This window comes from Trachurus trachurus (genome assembly GCF_905171665.1).
Source record: "Trachurus trachurus genome assembly, chromosome: 24".
Classification (NCBI taxonomy): Eukaryota; Metazoa; Chordata; class Actinopteri; order Carangiformes; family Carangidae; genus Trachurus; species Trachurus trachurus.
This window is the reverse complement of record NC_139910.1, coordinates 8,548,177-8,572,474: the sequence shown is the minus strand read 5'-3', so window position 1 is coordinate 8,572,474 and position 24,298 is coordinate 8,548,177. Positions and strand designations below refer to the sequence as shown.

The 24,298-nt window shown below is 41.3% G+C and overlaps 1 protein-coding gene across 1 annotated transcript in view; it reads left to right on the top strand.

The window, feature by feature from the left end:
• The window catches only part of map3k5 (mitogen-activated protein kinase kinase kinase 5), a 94,238-nt gene that overhangs the window by 50,864 nt on the left and 19,076 nt on the right, over window positions 1-24,298 (top strand). The window contains exons 7-17 of the mRNA XM_084001052.1: window positions 495-665; window positions 5,607-5,719; window positions 7,322-7,481; window positions 9,130-9,283; window positions 10,145-10,252; window positions 12,338-12,390; window positions 14,419-14,514; window positions 16,948-17,029; window positions 18,423-18,556; window positions 22,981-23,108; window positions 23,381-23,517. Of these exons, the coding sequence (XP_083857178.1) occupies window positions 495-665; window positions 5,607-5,719; window positions 7,322-7,481; window positions 9,130-9,283; window positions 10,145-10,252; window positions 12,338-12,390; window positions 14,419-14,514; window positions 16,948-17,029; window positions 18,423-18,556; window positions 22,981-23,108; window positions 23,381-23,517 (1,336 nt within the window). The remainder of the gene's footprint in view (window positions 1-494; window positions 666-5,606; window positions 5,720-7,321; window positions 7,482-9,129; window positions 9,284-10,144; window positions 10,253-12,337; window positions 12,391-14,418; window positions 14,515-16,947; window positions 17,030-18,422; window positions 18,557-22,980; window positions 23,109-23,380; window positions 23,518-24,298) is intronic.

Here is a 24,298-nt window from a genome sequence, read left to right as displayed (position 1 = left end):
ATGATTATTTCTTTAACAATAATCGTACCAAGAAAATCTATAATCGTGACATCCCCTATTTATAATTCAGTTTCTTTATTAATTCATGACATATTCACTTTTATTCTGATGAAAATGCAGCTAATTTAGATTTAGCAATGGACACAAGAGATACATATGTCAGGTTAAACAATCCTATATTTCCCATAATGCAACTTCAAATGATCCTACAACTATTCCCACAGTCTTGAGTAACTCTCACTGTGACTAATGAAGTGAGTCTGGCTCGTGAAGTCGGTGCTGTGACCCTTTCAGATCACAGGAGGCTGCAACAGTCATAACATTTAATAAGTGTTAATAATAAGAGTCACACAAATACCCACTGACACAAGCCGGGGTGGATGTGATTAATTATTCCTCATCACCTCTTCTTCTCACTCAAGTTCAGGCATGTCAGAACTAATGTCATCTTGCCTCGTGTGTGTATGTGTGTGTGTGTGTGTGTGTGTGTGCAGGAGGAACCTGCCCGGCGACAGACAGAAAGCGCTGGACATCATGCTGCCGCTGGTGGAGGACGAGGAGCAGGTCGCCTCGGACATCTACTGCCTGGTGGGACGGATCTACAAGGACACGTTCCTGGAGTCTCACTTCACCGACACCGAGAGCAGAGACAACGGCACGCTGTGGTAAGAGAGAGAGACAGAGAGACAGAGAGCCACCGATGTGTTAAAGGGATACGCCAACTTTTTTTTTTTACGTGTCTTGCCTCACTCCCGAGTCCATGACAAGCGGATAGACACCATCCTTTCGACTGTGCGTGCAGTAACAAGGGAGATAGAGCCTGTATTGCCAGTAATTAGCTTAGCTCAAACACTGGAAGTGTATAGGTAGTGTTAGCCTGCCTCCTACCCGAGCCGAAACCAGCAGTCAGAATTAAGCTGATTTCGTTTTAGCTCTAAACTCTGTAAATATATCACTTTATCGACATTTCAAACATTTTTAGGCGAGAAAGTAGCCGTTTAGATCAGCAGTGTGTCGTTAATTTGTCTAAATACCAGCTGTTTACAAATTTGTTCGGACGAATTCGGCGCTACTCAAGCTAGCCGTTGTGACCAACGCTCTTCCGGTTACTTTCACAAAATAAAACACCCGTTGCCCTTTACATACAGAAAACCATGACGATAGAATTTGTGCTTTTACTTTGAAATGGGAAGCTAACCTACCCTTGATGTAGCTAGCTTGAACCAAAATAAACCGTCTTTGCTTGAACCCTCCGTTTTGACCGATCTGGTCCCATTAGCGGCATTTGACCGCTCAAGATGCCTTACCGGAGAGTTTTGTCTCTGCTCTGAGACGAAGATCGGCCCGCCGGTGTCCGTTTAGAGTTGCTGAAGAGTTTCTCTGATGACTTTAGGTGGAGGCAGGCTAACCCTACCCATGCACTTCCAGCGTTTGAGCTAAGCTAATTACTGGCGATACAGGCTCTATCTCACTCGTTACTGCACGCACAGTCGAAAGGATGGTGTCTATCTGCTTGTCATGGACTCGGGAGTGAGGCAAGACACGTAAAAAAAAAAAAATGTTGGCGTATCCCTTTATAATGTCTCTGTGTGTGTAAGTGTGTGTGTGACATTTCCATTCAGGCAAACAGGTGGCTCCTGCAGACGCTTAGTCACATAAATATTGTTATAGAAGAAATGTTTTCAGAAGGCAAGATGCACGGTGGATGGCCTTGAGATGACTCAGTATGAAGAGTTTACCATTGTGAATGGTGGCGGTAACAAATGAAAGAATGAATGAAGGACGTTTGTTAACAGCTGTAACGACAAAGGTGCATCTCTCTCTCTCTCTCTCTGAGAAAAATGTCAAGTGTCATTCAAGGTGAGGGGGCGTGTCGCACGTCGACTAAATGACATCAGATCATCGCACATTAGAGCAACATGTGCCGACAGCATGAGAACAACATGAAGTGCGTCCGGTTCTATCGGCGGAGAACAAAGAGAGAACGAGCACAACACAAACGCATGACTGAGGGATTAACATGACAATGTGAGCGACATGAGCTCTGGCTGTTCTCGGCTCGACAGGCTGCTGGTGGGAAGAGGAAGTGGTGGTGGCGATAGAGAGGGACGGTATTTTTGGATCTGCCAATCAAGCATCATTTGAATGACGCTGCATACTGTATGTAAAAATATCAATGAGGGTTCAACTCGCTCCGCTTTGAATCTCTTTACTCTGAAAGTGGAGAACGATTCGAGTGTTAGAAACTATTTTCTTGCTAATGCACCTTTCATTAAAGTGATAGTTCAACATTTTGGCAAATTGGCCCATTGCCATAATCCCTATAGTCATAGCAGTAGGTTCATTACCTTTAATTGTTGGTGCAAGCTATTTTTCGAACGGCAGAGCAGAGCGGCGAGCTGCTCAAAGCTACGTTGCAGAGACTAATGGAATTTCTTGGTTTCCCTCATCAAACTCATCAAATACACAATCCAACAACTCAAAAACGCTCTGGTGGACAAGTTGTGACCTGCACATTCACCACGCTATGAGATAATAACAGAACGTTACGAGACAGAGTTGTTTTAGAGGTAAATTCATGCAAAACCGCTGATGCGCAAACCGCGGATGCGCAAAAGGTGCAGTTTTTCAGCAGCAGTCTCTGTGTTTGCCTCAAAAACAACTCTGTCTGGTAACGTTCTGTTATTATCTCATAGCGTGGTGAATGTGCAGGTCACAACTTGTCCACCAGAGCGTTTTGGAGTTGTTGGATTGTGTATTTGATGAGTTTGATGAGGGAAACCAAGAAATCCCATCAGCCTCCGTAGCGTAGCTCTGAGCAGCTCACGGCTCTGCTCCACCTTTCTAAAAATAGCTTGCACCAACAATTTAAGGTAACAAACCTACTGCTATGACTATAGGGATTATGGCAATGGGCCAATTTGCCAAAATGTTGAACTATCCCTTTAAACATTAGCATTGGGAAAGAATCATCTAAAGTAAGTGTTGTTTGATGGTCTAATGTAATCTTAAGACCTTAATGCAACTTTTTATTTATTTATTGAACACAAATGACAAGTTTAACAGCAAACTGCACGTCTTTAAATGGCAGCTTGGGGCTGAATCCAAAAGTGAATTATTCCCCATAGACCCTCATGTTAAAATGTCCAGAAATAAACACGTTTACATCAGAAATAGATAGATTAGAATAGAGTTTATAGACTGATGCGCCTCCTCTTTGTCCATCCTGTATCAGATTAGAAAGGCCCTACTTTAAAACCACTCGTTAAACTCATGTGAGTCAAGCTAAGTGACATCACAGAGGCTAAATCCATCTTTATTTACAGTATGTGATTGAAGATTAGGGTTGTCATGGTAATACACAACCCTCAGTGGGGTTCGATCCCCCAGGCCTGTCGCCTCTCTGGGTGGAGTTTGCATGTTCTCTCCTGTTTCTCCAGCTTCACCTCCCACAGTCCAAACACATGATGCACTCTGGGTTAATTGAACAGAATCACAGGTGTTAAGTGGTACAGGCACTCGATGGATGATATCTTACACAATCTCACACACAGAGAAAGAGAGACTATAAAAAGAAAAGAAACTATTCAACCAGAGTTCAACTAAACTTTTTTTTTTTATTAAAGACGCTGCATCACTTCTGAGCAGTTGCGTTTTTCAGTTCAACAAACTTGACCTACTTTTCTATCGGTGTTACAGATATTGCAGCGTAACCGCTCCTTTTGCATCGACGGTAGTCTGAGAACCACAAAGTTACTGGATCGCTGAGCTGAACTTCTTTCCTTCACTTCACTTCACTTCACTTCACTTTAGTCTGGTGTTTTTTCAGTAGGAAACGTCTCACAGGATATTATGTCATTGTTTAGTCTGCTCACATCAGTCCAATACAGAATCAATATCCAGTTCCTGTTGGATTTATTTAGATTCAAGCTAAAGCTACATGACGTACCTCAGGATTATGTTCTTCTTGTGATGTTTTTTTTAATGTATTTGATGCTTTAAAAGTTACATGAGCACATTTGTGGATGTAGTGGAAACACAAAAAGTGATTGAGAAGAGCTTCAGGTTTATTGTATTGGTTTTATTATTGGCTGTGATTTGAAGCTCTCTGGGCCCAGTCACGTTATCCGTTTTACTTTTATCCTAGTTGTCCAACAAAGCAAAGTTGGATTGGAGCGGTCTGATCTAGATACAAACTTTTCAAGATTACAAAATCTGGATAATGAGTGCTCTAAATGAGACTGCGTATCACACTGAAGTCTACTAGGTCGGTAAAAACAGGCAGAATAGCAGCATGGGGTCGCGCTCAAAGTGTGTTTATTTGAAAATGGGATGTGTATTGTTTTCTGTGCTCTTTGGTGTTTCTTCAATGCCTTTTAAACAGTCAGACTCCATCTGGTCTGGCTGTTTAAATAAATCATTTAAAAAAAAAGCAAATATACAGTAAATTAGTCAAAATACATTGTGAATATTTTCCCAAATTTCATTAAACTATCTAGTAGTTGGGGAAAAGTTCTTCAACTGTGGAATAATCAAATGTTAACTTTATTTACTTTAAATCACTGTTATGGTTCAAAAATCAAGTGCAAAATGTATGTATAAATACTACATTATAAATATTGTTTATTTGACCAGTTTTGATTTAATTTAAATCACATTTTATTCCTGAAATCCACCTTGAGTCCACCCGACTGCTGGCATCAGAATAATTTGTTTTCCCGATCCCACTAAAAAGTTTTGAACAGATTAAAACCAAGATTGGATTACCATACGTGATCTAATCTGATCTCAGAATCCGTTTTTCAACCCATTTTCAAGATTTGAACCCATCCATTATCCAAAATCTGTTTAGATTATCTTTTGAACAACTGGATATCGTTGAGCTGGGACGTTGAGCTGGAACGAGCTCCAGGAAAAACCTGCAGGATCTAAATTAATGAGTGAATGCGAATGGGTTTCCACTTTCCAGCACGTTTCTGGATCTTCAACCCAGGAAGTGAGGTCGATGCGGACCGTCGCACCGGTTCCTGTATCCGTCGCTTTATTGTCTCTCCTTATGGCGGCGATGTGGGCACAGAGAGTCTAACTAACAGTAGCTGACAGAAGTTGACTTAATAATAACTCAAGGCTGCTGATTATCTGTTTCTGGAAATTGCTTCTAAGATCTCATATCTTTGCTGATTGAATACGCGGCTCTGATAATCGAGCTCCCATCTGGACGTTATTTTCAGCTCTGTGTCACAACTTGGCAGTGTCCCCCCCCTCCCCACTCCCCTCTCCCTCCCCTCTCTAATAACATTTGCGCCCCTTCCCTCAGCTGAACAGATTGCTCATTAAATAAATGAAATTTCTTGTTTTGCGAGGGAGGGTACCTAACCACAGTTGCTGTTTGCTGTTCGGCGGCCCCAACTCAATATGGCTGTAATTGTTTTGAGTTTTTTTTTTCTTTCTTCTAACCTGACGTGTGTCATGGAGTCGGGGGAGGCCCCTGCGAAGCCGCGCGTCGTTTCGAGGATGCTGGGGGATTTGCAGTGACGCATTTCTTTGGAGGAGCGCTTGTTTATTGGAGTCGTTTATTTATTTTTTTCTCTTTCTCTTTCTCTCAGGTTTAAAAAGGGGTTTGAGTCAGAGCCAACACTACACTCTGGTATCAACTATGCTGTTCTGCTCCTGGCAGCCGGACACCAGTTTGACACGTCTTTCGAGCTTCGCAAAGTGGGTGAGTGGACGCCAGACTGGATTTTTTTTTTTTTTTTTGTCTCTGACCTAAATATACTGCTTTTCATTCTGTTACATTGAGCCTGCTGTCTCACTACTGAGTAATCAACCTCCGCTCTGTCCTTAATGATCCGTCATTTCCTCCCCGTGACGAGATTTAAACTAGTTTACAAAAGGGAAGCCTGCATCCATAGAAGGAAATAGCTGCTTTTATTTTGAAAGGACAAATGCAGAGACGTTTATAACCTGCGACTCTGGATCTTTTAGTGTCTCTCAGCTCATTGTTTTGTTTTTTGGGGGTTTTTTTACGAGCTGTGACCCCATTTGCAACCGTTTCCATTATGTCAGCTGCTAACTGTCTGCATGCCGTCGCTTTAATAAAACTGCCTGTTGCATTATGCACTGAACACATGCGAGAATGAACCAAAACAATTCAATTATTGGCTGTGAAACCAAAACAATGAGCTGAGGGGAACAGTTTTTAAAAGCTCTTTGGGCTGAGCAGAGCTGCAGCGTTGTTAGGTATTGTAATTCTCTGCGGCCTCCAAATGTAGCTGTGTGATCCCTCTTATTCTGAAAAAAAACATCAATTAGAGCTGCTTTAATGCAGAGAAACCAAATGATACACAGCAACAGTTTCTCCTGTTTTGCAAGCGTTGGGTGTTTTGTCCGTGTTGTGGAGCCTCTCTGTGTGTGTGTGTGCCCTGAAATCCGAGGCTCAGAGGAGCTCAGGAATGTGGGAAACAGAGCAACGAGTCCTGGGAATCGGCCTGCAGCTCCTTAAATTAGCCCCACCCTCCATCGCCTCTAGGCCCCTAACCCTCGCTTTCCCCCTGCACTTATCCCATCGACCCCCTACCTGCCCTGCCCCCCCCCCTCCTTTGCAAAATGGTTGGTTTCTGCAGCAGGATGTGATGTGGAGGACATGTAGCGACAGCTTCGTTTTTTAGCAGAATATTATCTCTTGAACATCTCACATCGACTAAATTCAACGATGAAATTGCAAAGCTGCACATGTTGTGGCACATCCAAGTACAAGGTGGACTTTGATATTGTTTACCCTTCCCTGGAAAAAAGTCTCCTCCACTTATCTGTTTACAATCTCAATCGGTGATGGTTCAGAGGGACGCACAGTAAAATAATTATCTTCCTTTCAAGATGTAATTCCATATCTGGAGTAAAACTGTGGAATAATATGAGTACTGTACTGAAATCAAAAACATTTCGAGTGTGATCATGTTTAAAAAGAGACATAAAGAAATGATTCTCCAGAGGTACATTGAATAATTCACACAAGGTGTTTCCTTGCTTTCTATTTGGATTAAAATGTGGCAGGAAATGGTACATACAGTAGTGTAATGGAGGAATGAAATAATAAATGTATGTCTTTGTGCTATGATTTTAATTAGAACATATAGTTAAAATTATAGGGGTAGGATTAGATAAATTTATACTTCTTCTTACTCCTTTTCGCTCATGTAAACTGCGTTGCTTATGAGATGTTACTTTTTGTGTATACATTTTTGCTGTTCACTTATTTCCTTATTATTGTGATCGAAATAAAGATATCAATCACAAATCTGTCATCTTGTTTTTTTTCCAGGGGTGAAGCTGAGCAGCCTGCTGGGGAAGAAGGGCAGCCTGGACAAGCTGCAGAGCTACTGGGATGTGGGCTTCTTCCTGGGCGCCAGCATCCTGGCCAGCGACAACACCAGGGTCATCCAGGCCTCCGAGAAACTCTTCAAACTCAAAGCCCCCACCTGGTGAGCAAACAAACAGATCATTTCGCCTAAAAAACACGGCTCAGACCACATCCATCACCAACTGTGTGGCCGTGTCATTGTGATCTGAAGTCTACGCTGCTTTCTCTTGAAACCACACCGGCCATCTGTGGCCATTGTGCAAGCATTTGGTGTTTTGTGTGTGGGGAACAAGAAATACCACTTTGCTCATTTGAACAGCACCTCTCTCTTTGCAGGGATTCGATGGCTGCAACAGTCTGGTGTTGTGACAGTTTGTGGAGTTAAACATGTGTTGCAACGCCATTAATTTGCTCCCACGAAGGGGAAGCAGAAATACTTTTCTTCAACAGGAAACACGACCAGAAACAGGCTGGAGTTTCAAAGTAAAATGTCACAGATGACCGCTAGTGATGCTTCAAAGAGAGGAGCGTTGTCTTTTTTGTTTGGATCTAATTTATTTTTATTTAACCAAAGACAAAACCTTTTCTTAAAGGTCTAATTTTAAGCTTTTATATTAAATGTCACAATTGAGCTTTCACTCAGCACCAGTTTTCTACGCGGTCACATAAACAGAAACAAATTAATTAAAGGTCATACTTCACATTTACAGGGTTTTATTTGAAGTGTTGATCCATTAGAAGATATATTTGTGGTTTTAAGACAACAACAAAAAAAAACATCCTAGTGTAGTTTTCCATCTCCTCTCTCAGCTTCTCTCTGCAGGTCTAGTAACAACAGGTCGGTGTCAGCCAATCAGAAGAGAGGAGCCTCAGACACTCTCCTCTAATTGGCTGAGTGTTTTCTTAGTGATCCAATTAAAAAAGAGCAGATTTCAGAGTAAAACACTCAGAGAAACCAAATCCTTCAAGTGTTGGATGTCAGGTCCAGGTGGGCGGGGCTTGGTAATTGCTTAGTTGTGACATCACAAAGTTACAGAAGTCATGACGGCTAGTTTTAAGGCTCAGTATCTCTAATACAGGCTGTGTGCATCTCTCTGTGGACTGAGGCTTTGATACTTTCACAGAATAAAACACAGAACCCAGAGCTTCTTTTTTTAATCAAAACAGACGCTTTAAAACAAATGTGGCCTTTAACTATAAATAAGTTAGGTTTCTAAGACAACAGTTTAACCTTTAAATGAGGAATCATTGCTGTGTGTTCATTACAAAATAAGTCCAAACATATTATGTAATTTTAGTCATGATGAACATATGAAAAGCTTCTTTTATCCGTGCTTAATCCGTTCATAGCTTCTCATAGCTTAATTGTCTCCAAGATGTAATTTCAGAGGCTAAATTCATTCCACAGGGTTTTTATGAGACTGAGTCAGATCTGAGGAGGAGAACAGTAAACTGTCTGCACATCTTTTATTTCTTCCTGCAGTGCATAAAGACCCTGCTGTTTGTTGTTTGTGTTGGTGCTGTGAAAACTCTCTAGGTTTCCATTAATGTCACAAAGACAAACATTACTCAGCCTGGAAAACACATTCATATGGCGTTGTTTGTTTTTGTGATCATCCTCCTGATTTATGTTCGCAGCAGGATTAAAACAGTAAAATAGAGACTCATATTATCTTATTATCCCTTTTGAGAAACGGGAAGCTTGTAATCATGATATTTAGTTACATTGGAGAAAATGAAAATAAAGATTCGGCTTCGCTTGTTTTCAGGTATCTGCGCTCGCTGGTGGAAACCATCTTGATATATCAGCACTTCAATAAGCCCGGCGTGGAGCAGCCCGCCCCCAAACAGGAGCTGGTGGATTTCTGGATGGACTTCCTGGTGGAGGCGACCAAGAAGGACGTCTCGTCTGTCCGGTTTCCTGTAAGTGACACCAGCTGAGATTTACTGAGCATCTCTCAGGTCTCAATATGAGGAAACAAGCAAATATTAAATGCTAAAAGCAGAAGTAAGCGATATTTTTGTGTTAATATAAGTCTTAAATAGTTATATCTTCCGACAGCAATCACTTACATAGAGTGTTTGGACTGAAACACGGGTCTCTCAGTCCCTCTGCTCTGAGCCGAGGAGAAAACTTTTCTCGTATCCTACAAGTTTTATCCAATGAGGAGAGAGAACGGCATGCAGGGCTGTGTGTGCAGCCAAGGGATGCGCCTGAATGTGGTGACGTAGGGACGAGGACGGGGGCTGCTAACTCCATCGGCTGACAAGACGTTATGGTGCGTTCAAGGCAACCCGTAACTCGTATTTTTCCGACCGTGAAGTCGTACCAGTTCGATCTGGTACGAGTTCACGGGTCAGAAGTTACGAGTGGCCGTTATAGTGACTTTCACAGGTAAAACAGGTCGGAAAAACACGAGTGGGTTGCCAAGAACGCTACAAAGTCGTAAGTCCTGACTTGAAGCTGTAATTTACGGTTTCAAAAGCCTGCCTGGAACGCAGCATTAGCCAAAACGACCGGATCGCTTACTTCTGCTTTAAATTAATATATCTGCACTGCGTTGTACTTAAAATTATAACTGCACGCTACCCCAACATGTCGCTGCCTAACAATGTGTTTTTAGTTCCTAATATTGGTTCTTAGGTTCTTATCTTTTTGTTTCACTGATCCTGAAAAACCCTTTTTGTTCTCTGTGTTTTTAACATGTAGTAGAATGACACATAATTAAGAATCTGAATCTGAGTCTAAATAAATAAATATAAACATAAATGTCTCCCCTCCAGGTGCTGATCCTGGAGCCCACCAAAGTGTACCAGCCTTCGTATTTGTCCATAAACAAAGATGTGGATGACAACACGGTGTCTATCTGGCATGTTGCTCCTGACGACAAGGTAAAAGCTGTGAAAAGCATCAATCATTTACATATTTTAATATTATTGTTATTATACACTGCCCATCCAAAACAACAAGTCACACACTCTAATATTTCGTTGCATCGCCTTTAGCTTTCATTACAGCACGCATTCGCCATGGCATCGTTTCAATAAGCTTCTGCAATGTCACAACATTTATTTCTGTCCAGAGTTGCATTCATTTTTGCTAAGATTCTCATTGGGGTTCAGGTCTGGACTCTGTGGTCACATTGTACCACATTTTTTCCTTGAAGACTATCCTTCCAGTTTTTAATAATGCTTTGGACAGTTCTTAACCTAATTTTAGACTCAGAAATCTCCTTAGATGTTTTATTTGCTTGATACCAATAATTTGACCCTTCTGAAACAGATTAACATCTTCTCCACGACCACAGGATGTGTCTTCTAAGAAATGAGACTGCATGAGTTAGGGTTAAATAAGTTGTTGCCAGCTGAACCATAATCATCCAGGCTCTTACCTATTAGCTTCTTTAAATCCAAGTGGTGACTTGTTTTTGGACGGGCAGTATATCTATCGTCCATCCTGTTGACCTGGACCTGGAAATCTACAAAGATACAGGAAACTTGATGTAGCAGCTGAAAAAATGTGTGCATCAGTGCATCGGCTTCATCCACAGTCAGCAGCAAAGTGACTCTGTCAGCAAAAAGACCAGGAGTAAAAATAGTGGTAGTACTGTATACTGTATATGCAGCAGAGATGGATAATGCTGCCTGAGGTAGAAGATCAGCCCAGAGTATTTTCAGATGCAAAAATAGAAAAGATAAATGTTGAATAGTCTGAAATATGTGCAGGTTAAGTGAAAGTCTTGTTTAATTTATTGGTAAAATACACTTTTCCTGCTCACATCCCATAGGAGGAGGAGGAGGAGGTGAAATCATCATATCACAGTGACTTTTTATAGATTGTCTGGTAGAAATCATCATACATTGTGCAAAATCATACTTACACATACAGCACAATCTTGCATGCCGATGGTAACCACGGCAACAATACTGATGCTGCACATTATCTGAACTCTACGTGATGATTAAACCCCCTTAGATACTCATCGCCAGTGCCAGTAAATAGATGATAATGATGATAGTAATGATGACGATGATGATGATGATGATGATGATTTTCGGTTTTCCTGTTTGGTTATCTTCATTCAGTTTCTCTGATGTGATAATGGACTCTTGTTTCCTGACACGGCGTTCTTCTTTGCTTCTGCCTTATTGATTATTATCTCATATTGTAGCACATTATTGCCCACCCGCAGTGCAGCAGCACATGAATTAAAGTGTTTGCCTGCAAGAAACTGATCTGAGTCAAGCTGCAACACTTCAGGTTTCTACATTTGATTCATGTGCATCAGCCAATGTAATAATACAAACCCATTAAAGGGATAGTTCACCCAAAATTCAAATTTCATTATCATTATCTACTCACTCTCATGTCAACTAAGCGCTGGGAGAAGAGTCCTCCGTGCCTTCTCTGAGTTACAGCGGGGCTCGGCGCAGCACTGCATGTCCATATGACGGTTGCGAACGGGGCTGAACGGTGTCAATGCAAATCGCGCGAGATTTGGACGGACGAGGAAGAGCAACACTGGGAGCTTCCGCTACAAACAAGCTTAAAATATAGACTTATTTAATTTTTTCCGGAACAATTTCTCATGTCGGGGCTTCAATACAAGAGGGACATTACAGACGAGCACTATGGAGGTATTTGGATGTTTTTTGGTGTGTCTTTTTGGACGAAGACAAGTGAGCCCCATTTGCAACCGTCATATGGACATGCAGTGCTGCGCCGAGCCCCCCTGTAACTCAGAGAAGGCACGGAGGACTCTGAAACTTCTCCCAGCCCTTAGTCGACATGAGGGTGAGTAGATAATGAGTAGAAATTTTAATTTTGGGTGAACTATCCCTTTAATGACCCTTCTTTCGTTCCCTGTAAGGTCAGTCAGCATGTTTTGGACGATGCCTGTTACACAGCAGGAGCATTGATTCACCGTCCTCCCAGAAGCCGTAATGATGTTGTTTTTGTTTCGATCTGTCCTGCAGCACAAAGGGATTCACGAGTGGAACTTCAGCGCCACATCAGTGCGAGGTGTCAGGTCAGTGTCTGTCTGCTGCCTTTTTTTTTTTTTTTTTTTTAACGGCCCACTCATATAGTAGTAGCTGCTCGTTGATGTGACGGTGACCTCACACCTGCCTCCGCCGGGGCGATTGGTTTAAGATTTATCGTCGGTGACGGCGGGGGTTGGAAGGAAATCAGGTTAGATTAGATTTGAATGGTTTTCAGAAGCCTGGAGAGGTGAAAATATCCAACGTCAAGTGGAGAATCAAAGGAAAAATAAAAGAGTTCAGTGAAATAGGAGTGAGGAAATATTAAAAATCATTTCTGCCATTAACATGAATGTCACAGCTCTTATAAACCTCACCTCATCAGCTGTGTTTATCGCTGGATTTCAACTCTTATTACTCTCAAATTGCAGCTGAGTGAGAGTCGCTGCCTAATGAATTGTTATTAATATTGCATTTATAGTAGCGTGCACCAGTTGCATGCTAATGTGCAACAGCAGCACCAGTGCATACAGAGCAAACAAGAAAAACTGAATTAAAAAGTAGATACAAGAGACTTGACCATGATGAGACAAATACAGATTCTCCCACATCCAGTAAAGATGCACAAATGTAAGTTTTTAAATGTGAAAACTGAGAATAACATTCAATCCAAGTACCCTGAATAACACTTGTTGCATGCCTATAATGCTGAAAAAGGTTCTCTAACAGTGACGAAACCATAAATGCATGCAAACATTTGCTAAGCTAAAAAATTCAAATGCAATTCAGCATATCATAAGATAAATATCAAGGAACACCATGGATTTGATGCAAAATCGACAGGTAACAGAGTCACATCAGGACCAGGTGTGCAGATTGTGCAGAAGTCACTAATATTGCATTTACGTATGTATTAGCTTGCACCAGTTGCATGCTAATGTGCAACAGCAGCACCAGAGTGAACCAAGAATAAATGAATTAAAAGGAAAATATAGATCTCTCAAATCCAAAATGCATATATGTTTGTTTTAAAATTTGAAAACTGAGAATGTCATTCAATCCAAGTGCCCTGACTGACACTTGTTGCATGCTTCTAATGCTGAAAAAGAGGTTTTCTAACAGTGTGCCAAAATTATAAATGCATGCAAACAGCTACTAAGTAAAAAACTTGAATACAATTGAGCATACAGTATAATCAGATAAAAATCAAGGGCGAACATGGATTAACGTCATGACCAGGTGTGCAGATTGTGCAGAGGTGTCATGGGATGCACAGTAACACTAGCAACAGAGCTGGACACGTGTGCTCGAGCAGAGAGCTCCATTAATACCACAGCCGCTCTGCCGTGCACAGCCTCTCATCATGATGTCTTCCTCTGCGCCTGCTTTTCCACGGCCCTCAAAGGAATTCAGTGTCAGATCGGGAGGGAAAAAGTGGAGGGGCTGTGCTCACATGTTGCTAGGGAACGACTCATTCTCCGTGCCCACTCAGCCTGCAGACAGACAGCGGGACACAATAGCAGCTCTTGCGATTCAACAATACGACCACACACATACAGCACAGCACAGGCGCTCCTCCGCTGTCTGGCTGCGCCGCTCCGGCCTTGGCAGAACCGGGCGAGCCGAGCGCTCATCCCAGCGGATAAAAGTTTTTTTTCAATTTAGCTGATGAATGGAAGCTGCGCCGCCTTTTGTGCAGAAATCCAGCATCATTTCATTTGTGTAGAATTTGCAAAACAACTGAACATTTGTGTGTTTTTTTTGCCTAGAAACAAACTCTGTAGCTGGTGCTGCAGCTTAATCGCTCACAGCGCTGCACACTTAGCAGCGTACATGTCAGCAAGACGTGTTGTTGTTACAGGAGCTGTCTGCATCCTGGTTTACTGGGCTTCATGTTGTGATGTTGACTGTCTGCACGCAGCGACAAACACTCTTTTATTCGATCCCAGAGATTTGATGGCTGATGTCATGCGTCCAGTGAAAGGCTTCATTCATCCTCTGACTCATATCTGCTCTGATCTGAGGTTTTTGTTGTTTAACTGACTGACTGTGCACTCTCTCTCTCTCTCTCTCCTCAGCATCTCCAAGTTTGACGAGCGCAGCGCCTTCCTCTACGTCCTGCACAATGCAGAGGACTTCCAGATCTATTTCTGCACAGAGATGCACTGTAAAAGGTCAGTGTGTGTGCGTGTGTGTGAGTGTTCTCAGCCCCTCTGCATCTGTTCCACATCATTTAATGAGCTCAAACTATTAGTTAATATAATAACAATTTAGCAAAATGTCATTTTCCTGTGACTTTAAAATTAATATTACTCGGTTTTATCAGCTACTTATCACAAGTCTCTGAGCATGGACTCATGGACTCGAGTCAAGGGACAGAAGACGTGAACGTCTGCACCAAATGTTCCAGGCATCTGGTGCTTGTTGAGATATCTGAAAAAAACAAAACAAGTGTTGGTTTGTACAACATAAAAAAGATACTATCAAACCCAATAATGTGATTATCATTATTATAACAGGAAAAATAGTTACACAATATTATTACATGAATGGTTATTATATCACATACCATATATTAATTTAAAGTGTTTATGTTCTACAGGTTTATTGTGAATTTTTATATTAAAGGTCACAATAGTATAAATATGTATACATACATACTGTATAATATGATATCAATAAATCAATCAATAAATATCAAGTGTTGATCCAATGTGGTGCTATTTGTGGCCAAAAACCATCTCAGTGTAGTTTTACAACTCCTCTCTCAGACTTCTCTGCTGCTGGGGGACTCCTGAGCTGCAGTTGTTTTTTTTTTGCTTTCACCCGTAGAGGTGACAGGTCGGTGTCAGCCAATCGGAAGAGAGGATGCTCTGAGCATCTCTTCTGATCGGCTGCGTGATTTCTGAGCGATCGTATAAAACTTAGAGCACATTTCAGGTAAAATACAAATCCTGCAAGTGTTGAATGGTGGTTAGTCTGGTGGGTGGGGCTTTGTTGTGACATCACAAAGTCACAGGAAGTCCTGTGACGGCCGGTTTTCTGAATACAGGCTGTGTGCGTTTCTCCGTGGACTGATGCTTTGATGCTTTCAGAGCGTTAATGTCAAACCTAGAGACGATCTATAATCAATAGAGACATGGGAATCTCACTTTACACACTATGTGACCAGACATTCTCTGCAGTATAGCTCAGACGCTCTTGTCAACTCTGCACTCAGGTGGGAAATCTCACACCTCTGCGTCACCACGAACAAGAACGCACCTTCCTTCTCTCGTTTCGACATCACACCGGCGGCGTCCTCGCTGAGTGTTCAGACCTGTGACTCTCACATCAGAGGCTCCCGAGCACTTCTTCCAGTGCCATTATCTGTAGCGTGAGAGCCAGTGAGTCATGCCTGCTGCTGTTGTTATGATGCCGCTTTTCCTTTTTTAACGAAGACTAAAGAGAAGTGACAGTGGGACGGGAGGGAGGGAGGGGAGGGAGGGGGGAGAAAGGAGGGAAAAGGAAGACATAGAGGAAGAGACACATGGTCCTATTGTGTTTGTGCATGTGTGCGAGATGACGTGTGTGTGTGCACGCACCGGCACACGTGTGTATGTATGTATGTGTGTCACCACCGGTAGCGAACACCTGCAGGCTCGCCGTGTGTGTGTGTGTGACAGCATGACGAGGCGACAGCTTGTCTGCAGTGGGAGTGGCAAAGGTCATTACATGTATGTGTACGTGTGGGAGGTGTGCATGTAAACATACAGTAACCCTCTGTGCACGCCGCGCAATTACAATATGCACTCAACGGCTCGGAGGCACCATAATAAAAATAACATAATGATAAATATCTCCGAGGCAACATGTGCAGGGTCTGTACGATAATTATCTCTGATGGCGTTAATTATAGATTTAAATAGATATACTCTATACATGCAGCAGATGTACGTACAGACACAGAGAAATGTTGATGTCAGGGCTCTGTCGATCATTTTATAACAGGATAATAACGTTTATTTACGTCTTTTCAAAATAATTTTGCTTTATGCGGAACAGATTGGAGATAAAAACCAAGCAAATAACAGGGCAAAACATGTACAATTTACATTTTTTATAACATTTTGCAGTAGAGGTTTGGTTTTGTATGTATCTTTTCTAGCCATTGGTTTCCATTTTCTCAAAAATCACAACAAAAATGACTGGAAATCTGCAGATACGTTTGCACAGAAGGCAAAAATACATGCAGATCGCTAAAGAACAGTTGCATATTTTCACAGAAGTGTGATGTGAAATTAATTATTGGCATTCTCACATTTAGGTCTTTCCTCCCTGGTCTTGCTCGTTGTAACTGAGCCAGGATATAGGAGTGAATCAGTGAAATGTCTTTATGTAAATACGTTGCAGCCTTTACGTATCTAGGACATGTGTTTGCGGTGTTGGTTCCTCTCCAGTAAACAATGACTGTGAGCTGTGATTCCTTATATCCTGCTTTATTTTGAGGATGCTTTACATCCCTGTTGGAGCACGGTGGGGATTTCAGCTCAGTTACTGTCCAAGAAACACATCAGGTGGTCTGCAAAGTGTTATATATCTGTGTCTCTATATGTGTCCTTTTGTAGATTCTGCGATCTGGTCAACAGCATCACAGAGGAGACGTGGAAAGGTCCAGAGGAGGGAGACTGTGACGCCGACGCCTTAGAGGTGAGGTGGTTTATATTAAACCTGGTCCTGAACAGTTTGAGCTGCAGCCTTTAAATAGACGTTTGTTTTTCTGTGCATCAGTGTCGACCTGCTGCTGCAGAGCCAGAGCTGCTGTTTCTACCAGTCTTATGTCCACATGCTTTATATATAACAAAGCCTTAAAGCAGATCTTATGCTAAGCTAATATCAATATCAGATGCTGCTTTGATAAACGAATCCCAACATTTAGTGGTAAAAAAATATGTAATATATTTTTTTCTGTGTGCAAAAATGGTCTACAGATGCAACTTTGTGTATTTCTTTTTTTTATGCATGCATGACAAACTGTTTGTTTCCCCCCTATTATTGCAATACATCCGGTTTGGTTTCAGTGGTATTTTTTTTTCTTTCATGCTCTTAACTGTCAGAGGAAATATGATATCAATCAAAAGTTGAAGTAGTTGTTGCAACTTATATATTTGCCAGTTTTTCTGTAGAATTGTCACTGGATCTTCGGCCACTTTTTAGAATATGAATCTGTTTTCATCATGAATGGACTCAGGTTTTTTCCATTTTGCTTTTTCTAATCCAGCACTGCACAATTTGCATCATAATAAGTGAATTGAATCTCAGATGCAAAAAACCCCAGAGAAGCAGCTGGAGTGAAGGCCGGAGCTTTTTACTCTGCTGTATTGTGCACGGTGACGGTACAGAGCAGACACCTGCTGCTGCTGCTGCTGCTGCTGCTGCTGGATTCACCTGTTCCTCCCTCACAGAGCCCGGGGGACAAGAAAAGCTAATTACGCAAAACACTGCCGCTCCCTCTTTGGCTCAGCGTGGCACGTATCAAATGTCTTAACAGGTTTCTCCCTCGGAGGTGGTTTTAATATCGGGCTGGATTCACTGTCAGTTTGTGTCTGCAGCCTCAGCTGTCACCTCCAGACCGCCGCCTTCCTCCCGGTGTTTCCTGTAAACATTCAACACATGTTGCACAAAGGAAAACAACACAAATTGTGCCGTTTGCATAGAAGAGTCGATGCAACATATGATTACAAAATAAAAAAAGACTGTTTGAAAAAGTTCATTATCAATTGTTTAGATTAAAAAGATTATTTGGATGAAAAATTGATTAAAAAACACCTTTTATAGTAATTAATTGATCAGATTGTTCTATTTATATGTCAAATAACAAATCTCTAGTGCTTTATTATGGTTAGTACCTACAATACTGTATATATTCAACAATTACAGTTGTTTGTATGAACATTTGAGTTTACTTGATTAGGTTTAATTTGTTGTCGCCACATGCAGGTAATTAGTGATTTACAGTTTGTATTTCAGAGAATTAGATGAATCTGTATCAAAACCAACTCATCTGTACTGTATACTGAGTGTTGTCCTTGTTTTCCCACAGTACGACTATGAGTACGACGAGCACGGCGAGAGGGTGGTTCTGGGAAAAGGCACGTTCGGAGTGGTGTACGCCGGCCGAGACCTCAGCAACCAGGTCCGACTGGCCATCAAAGAAATCCCAGAGAGAGACAGCAGGTGAGAAGAAAAGACACTCTGTGTTTTTTTAATGTGGAAGTTACAACACGTTACAACAGAGTTTGTAGACGCAGGTACAGGTACGTGCAGGTACATCGGTGACTCATTTTCCTTGAGTAGTTTATACAATACTTTGTTGGAGGTGAAGCCACACAGTGATGATGATGATGATGATGATGATGATGATGTCAGTTCTTCCACAAAATCGTGGCTCATAATCCTCCGGTCTGTCTACACGGTGTTCATTGTCTCTAAAGGATGAGTTTTAATTAGCTTAATGACGCTGTGACATCATTTCCCTCACCCAAGTTGTCTCATGAACTAGTGGCTATGTTATTATTATTATTAGAAGTGCTGGAAAAATGATTAGTATTGATGATAACGGTGGTAGAAAAGGTCAGAAAATTTGATATTTATTCTTATGTGTATCATAAACATGTGATAATATTGTGGATCTTTATCAGCATCACCTTACATTCATACATGAGTCTGTATTTGCCCCCCAAAAAAGGCAAAACACATCTTTTAAAATTAGAAAATTTAAGTTTTTGAATAATAAGAACAAAACAGTGAAAAAAATAGGCGAACAATAGTTATGTAATTATAATAATGTGGTTGATATGAGGACATAGTAACTGTAACAAATGTAATGCATCAGATCAAAACACACTTGAAAAGATAATTCAAATTATTGTGAATTTTTCTCGAGGCCAATCATATAGTGTTGATACACCGTCCTTACTTCCTCTGAAGCTTTAATGAAGATAGATAGATGAAATGAAATGAAACCTCATTAACAAGACAAACGTAAAAACATTAAAAGCATTGAAGCAGCAGCTACGACTAATTCACACTGAATCTAACTAAACTACTTTATTTTTACAACATAACGTGTGAATGTGTCTGAATGAAAACTTCAGGGTCATTTCGTCTTCTTCTCATCTGCCTTTGTTTGTGTGTTGCTACAAATCTTTGAACACGACCTCGAAAGCAGCGCCCATAAGCTGAAGTTCGTGCAGTTGCATCCAGAGGTTTATGCATATATTAAAGGGATACTTCACTCAAAAAGGAGTTATCAAAACGCTTTAGGATTTCCAGGGGGGGTCCGGCTGGCAACGGATTTTCATATAATGGCAGCGGATAGAGTTCACTTTTGAATCGTCCAAAACACACACTATGAAACATCCAGATACCTACTGCTCGTCTGTACTGACCCAAGTGTCCTAAAGCCGCCACATGAAAAAGTTGCTCAGAAAAAAATAATTTGATCTCTGTTTTTAGCCTTGTTGTAGCAGTAGCTCCCAGTGGCTCTGTTGATGTTGATGTTTGTGCACATGCACGAGATTTGCAGCGAGATGTTCGTTCGTCGTTGGATGTTTGATGTAAACACGGAAGAACATCTCACAGCAAATCTCGCGTAGCCACTGGGAGCTACTGCTACAACAAGGCTAAAAACAGAGATCAACTTTTTCATGTCGGGGCTTCAGGACACTTGGGTCAGTACAGACGAGCAGTATGGAGGTATCTGGATGTTTCATAGTGTGTGTTTTGGACGATTCAAAAGTGAACTCTATCCGCCGCCATTATATAAAAATCCATTGCCAGCCGGACCCCCCTGGAACTCCAAAAGAATTTTGATGACTCTGAAAGTTCTCCAAAACCCTTCCTTGGCATGATGGTGAGTAGATGATTGGTGAATTATCAATTTTGGGTGAAGTATCCCTAGTCAAACTATCTACTGAAGTGAAGTTCACTGTAGTTTCCCCAGAGGGTGATTGATTATACTTCTGGTGACCGTTTTTTTTTCTTTTTTCTTTTATGTGCTGAGCAAAATGTGATGTTTGCACACAACAAGACGTTTTATTTATAATCAGATTTGCAGATTTCCACTAAACACATTCATGTTCCCAAGGGGATCGGCTCCTTTTGATGTGAAGCTCTCGACTCGGGACGACGTTCATCAGTATTTAGCCGCTCTCCTCGCAGATCTTGTGTTTATCGTCCTGGATGTAAACAGGTGTTACCGGCGTCTCATCCTGTTCTGCACCAGCGCTGCTGAGCATCATTAGAGGGAAAAGTGAAGCTTCCCTTTCTCCCCCAATCCCCCATGCCTTCCAGTAGTCAGGCCGGCTTCCACTTGAGCGACGGGTTAGCGGAGAGCTGCGAGGGGGCGAACACCCACCCACCCTTCCTCCTTCCCTCCCTCCCTCTAACCGTGCCTCTGCTTCAAAATGCCTCCTGTCTTCTCTCCTCTCCTCGTGGTTTGTGCCTACTCATCTCCGATTGCACGACTCCCTCTCTCTCCCTCTCTTTTGCTAGACTAGATGATTTCCACCGCCGCACTTTGTTCCACTAATCACATCAGCGAGTCAGCGGGGCGCTCGGCTGCCAAGAATGTGGAGAATTTCGGTAAATAATTCAGGAGGGGATGGATGGAAATCTCAAGACATTTAGTAGAGGCACACACACACAGAGGGAGAGAGAGAGAGGGTGTGATTCATGCAGGGAGCTGGATGTGAATAGAAAACGCTGGCAGGCAGATCTCGCCAAACGCTACACATGTACCTGCTGCTCTGGTCTCATAGCAGGATGCCGCCACCGCCACCGCCGCCGCCGCCTCACTGGTTTTCTAGTTTGGTCTTTTGGCTCCAGGCTCCAGCAGGTTGTCAGTTGTCATCATACACATCTGTCCTGTTTCCATAACAAAGGACACGGTCGGTTATTATGAGGAAGACACAGTATTTATGTCTTTATTTATTATTATGGGTAACACTTTAGATTAGGGAACACATATTCACCATTAACTAGGTGCTTATTAATATGCATATAAGTAGCTAACAAGCTCCTTATTAGTTATTATTAAGCACGTATTAACACCTTATTCTACATAGCCTTATTCTACCTCTGTTATGCCATGAATTAAGATTTTTCCTGATATTAACTCCTAATTATCGCTTATTCATTGTAAATTAATGCATTAATGCTATACTTTACTGTTCTTGTGCTACTGCCCCTGTACAATGCCCCAATAACCCACTGGTTATTCACATCATTATTCAGAAACAATGCATTAATTTACAATAAATAAGCGATAATTAGGAGTTAATATCAGGAAAAATCTTAATTCATGGTGTAATAGAGGTAGAATAAGGCTATGTAGAATAAGGTGTTAATATGTGCTTAATAATTACTAATAAGGAGCTAGTAAGCTACTTATATGCGTATTAATAAGCACCTAGGTAATGGTGAATATGTGTTTCCTAATCTAAAGTGTTACCTTGTTGTTTTATGTAAAAAATAAAAAAATAAATAAAAAAAGACCATTAGATCAGTAAACAGGCAGAAAATATAACAGATTGTTTTTTCTAGTGGTTGATTTCACTGCTGGCAGGCAGCTGTGAATATTTTCTTGAGGTTTTATAATAACAGTGTGACTCAGTGTGTTTGGCTTTCCGGCTGCTGTTTGGACAGAGTGAGACATTTAAGGTCCGCACCTTGGGCTTGGAACTTTGTGATTTTCCGACGTATAAACCAAATGATTAGCCGAAAATAATTGGCCAATTGATTTTATTTTATTTGTTCTATTTAATTGTTTCAATAAAGTTTTAAGTGGAGCTTGGCGATTTAGTTATACTGATTACATGGTGGTGGGGGGTTAATAGCTCAGGTGGTGGAGCAGGTGAGTCACTGACCTTAGGAAGAGCATCCTGCATAATATCCTACATAATGACTATTGAATCAATAATAACAAACTTTATTTATATAGCACCTTTCTTAACAAAGTTACATTGTGCCAGCACAAATGAAATAAAATAAAGACCAAAAGAAAACAATGAAAACCAAACAGCAACCAAACCAAAGAGGGAGTAAAATGTCCTGATATTAAAAAAACAATAACTTTACAGCATGAAAAGTTCAGCAGAGAACAATATATACTGTAAAATAGCTGCCTAAGGGGTTAAAAAGGCCTTTTTATAAAAGTTTTTATAAGAGTTTTTAAAACAGATTAATTTTGGTTAGTAAACAGACTAACCTGAGGTCCACAGGTCGGCTGCTCCAGAGTCTGGGAGCATTGATGGTGAAGTTGCATCCAATGTGACATAACTTGTAGGTTCAGTGTCTTGATTATGGTTTTAAAACATTGATTATAGTATATTTATTTCATTACATCTTCCATCTCAAATGAGAAACATCAGCTTTAACAAATGTTTCATTTTAATTGAGTCCGACTTTCAAAGGGGGAAATGAAGGCCTGAACAAAACCTGATGATAAAGAGAGAAAAAGAGGAGAATATTGTGTGTTTTTTTGTTTAGTTTCCAGTCATTGTCAGTGTTTAACCTCCTTCAGTATTGTCACATCCCACACCGGTGCTTTTAAAGCCTCATCTACATGCAGCGCGTCATGTTTCTTCTTTCTAATGCAGGTACTCTCAGCCGCTGCACGAGGAGATCGCTCTCCACAAGCACTTGAAGCACAAGAACATCGTCCAGTACCTCGGCTCCATCAGCGAGAACGGCTTCATCAAGATCTTCATGGAGCAGGTGCCCGGAGGTGAGACTCACCTGTCGTTGATGCTGCTAGGAAAAGGAAATAAAAAAACACACACAACATGATTTTATAGTCGAAATCGCACAAAAAAGTAATAATCAATATGTTACTTCAAAAACACCAGTAGTAACACAACTAAAACAGCTTTTTTGCACATTGGAAATAAAGTGTAAAACAGTTTTTTCAGCAGGATATCAACTGATCGGTCCTATGCTGCTGCTGCTTCTAATCTCGCCGTCTTTAATCGTTGTTGCACTTTGTCCCGTTGTGTGCAGGGAGTCTGTCGGCGCTGCTGAGGTCCAAGTGGGGTCCTCTGAAAAACAACGAGTCCACCATCGGCTTTTACACGAGGCAGATCCTAGAGGGGCTCAAATACCTGCACGACAACCAGATCGCACACCGAGACATCAAGGTACAGTAACAAGATTGTAATTGGTTATTGTACTGCTGATGTTCTTTCTGTTATTATCTGTGAGGCTTCGCTGCTGCTGCTGCTTCGCTCTCTGACTGATATTATTGGGCAGAGAATTGAGGGAAACTTAGAATTTATTATTAGTAGGTTTCATATTCTGGACAGATATTAGAGTGCAGTAACACAGTGGTGATGAACCAGCTTTATAGTGAGTGGCTGTCACAACCACTCTTGTATCAGGTGTAGGAGTCTCTCCAGGAGGAATTAAACACTATTGCACAGGAGATTTGCATTTTGCAGATGTGCAAACACCTGCAGAAACTAGACAAGATGTTAATACACTGCAACAACACGATAACGATACTTTATTAAATAGAATCAGATAAGAAAAGCATATAATCAAAAAAATAATTAAATAGTAGAATAAATAGTTCTATACAAGTATTAAAAACAACAGTTTTAAGGGAAACTAGATGAAAACATGAGAGACTGAGCTGCAGCTTTGTCAGATTAGACGTCATGTTGTGATGCCAAGGAATTTAACGTAAAGCTCATTTCATTTGAATGAAACTTAGCCTGCTTTAAAGGATCAGCTCACATATTTTCATACCTGCATGTGCAGTGAAACAGGTTTGCACAAGAGGCATTAAAGGGATAGTTCAACATTTTGGCAAATTGGCCCATTGCCGTAATCCTTAGATTCTTAGGAGTACGTTTGTTACCTTTAATTGTCAGTGCAAGCTATTTTTAGATGGGCGGGCCAGAGCGGCGAGCTGCTCAG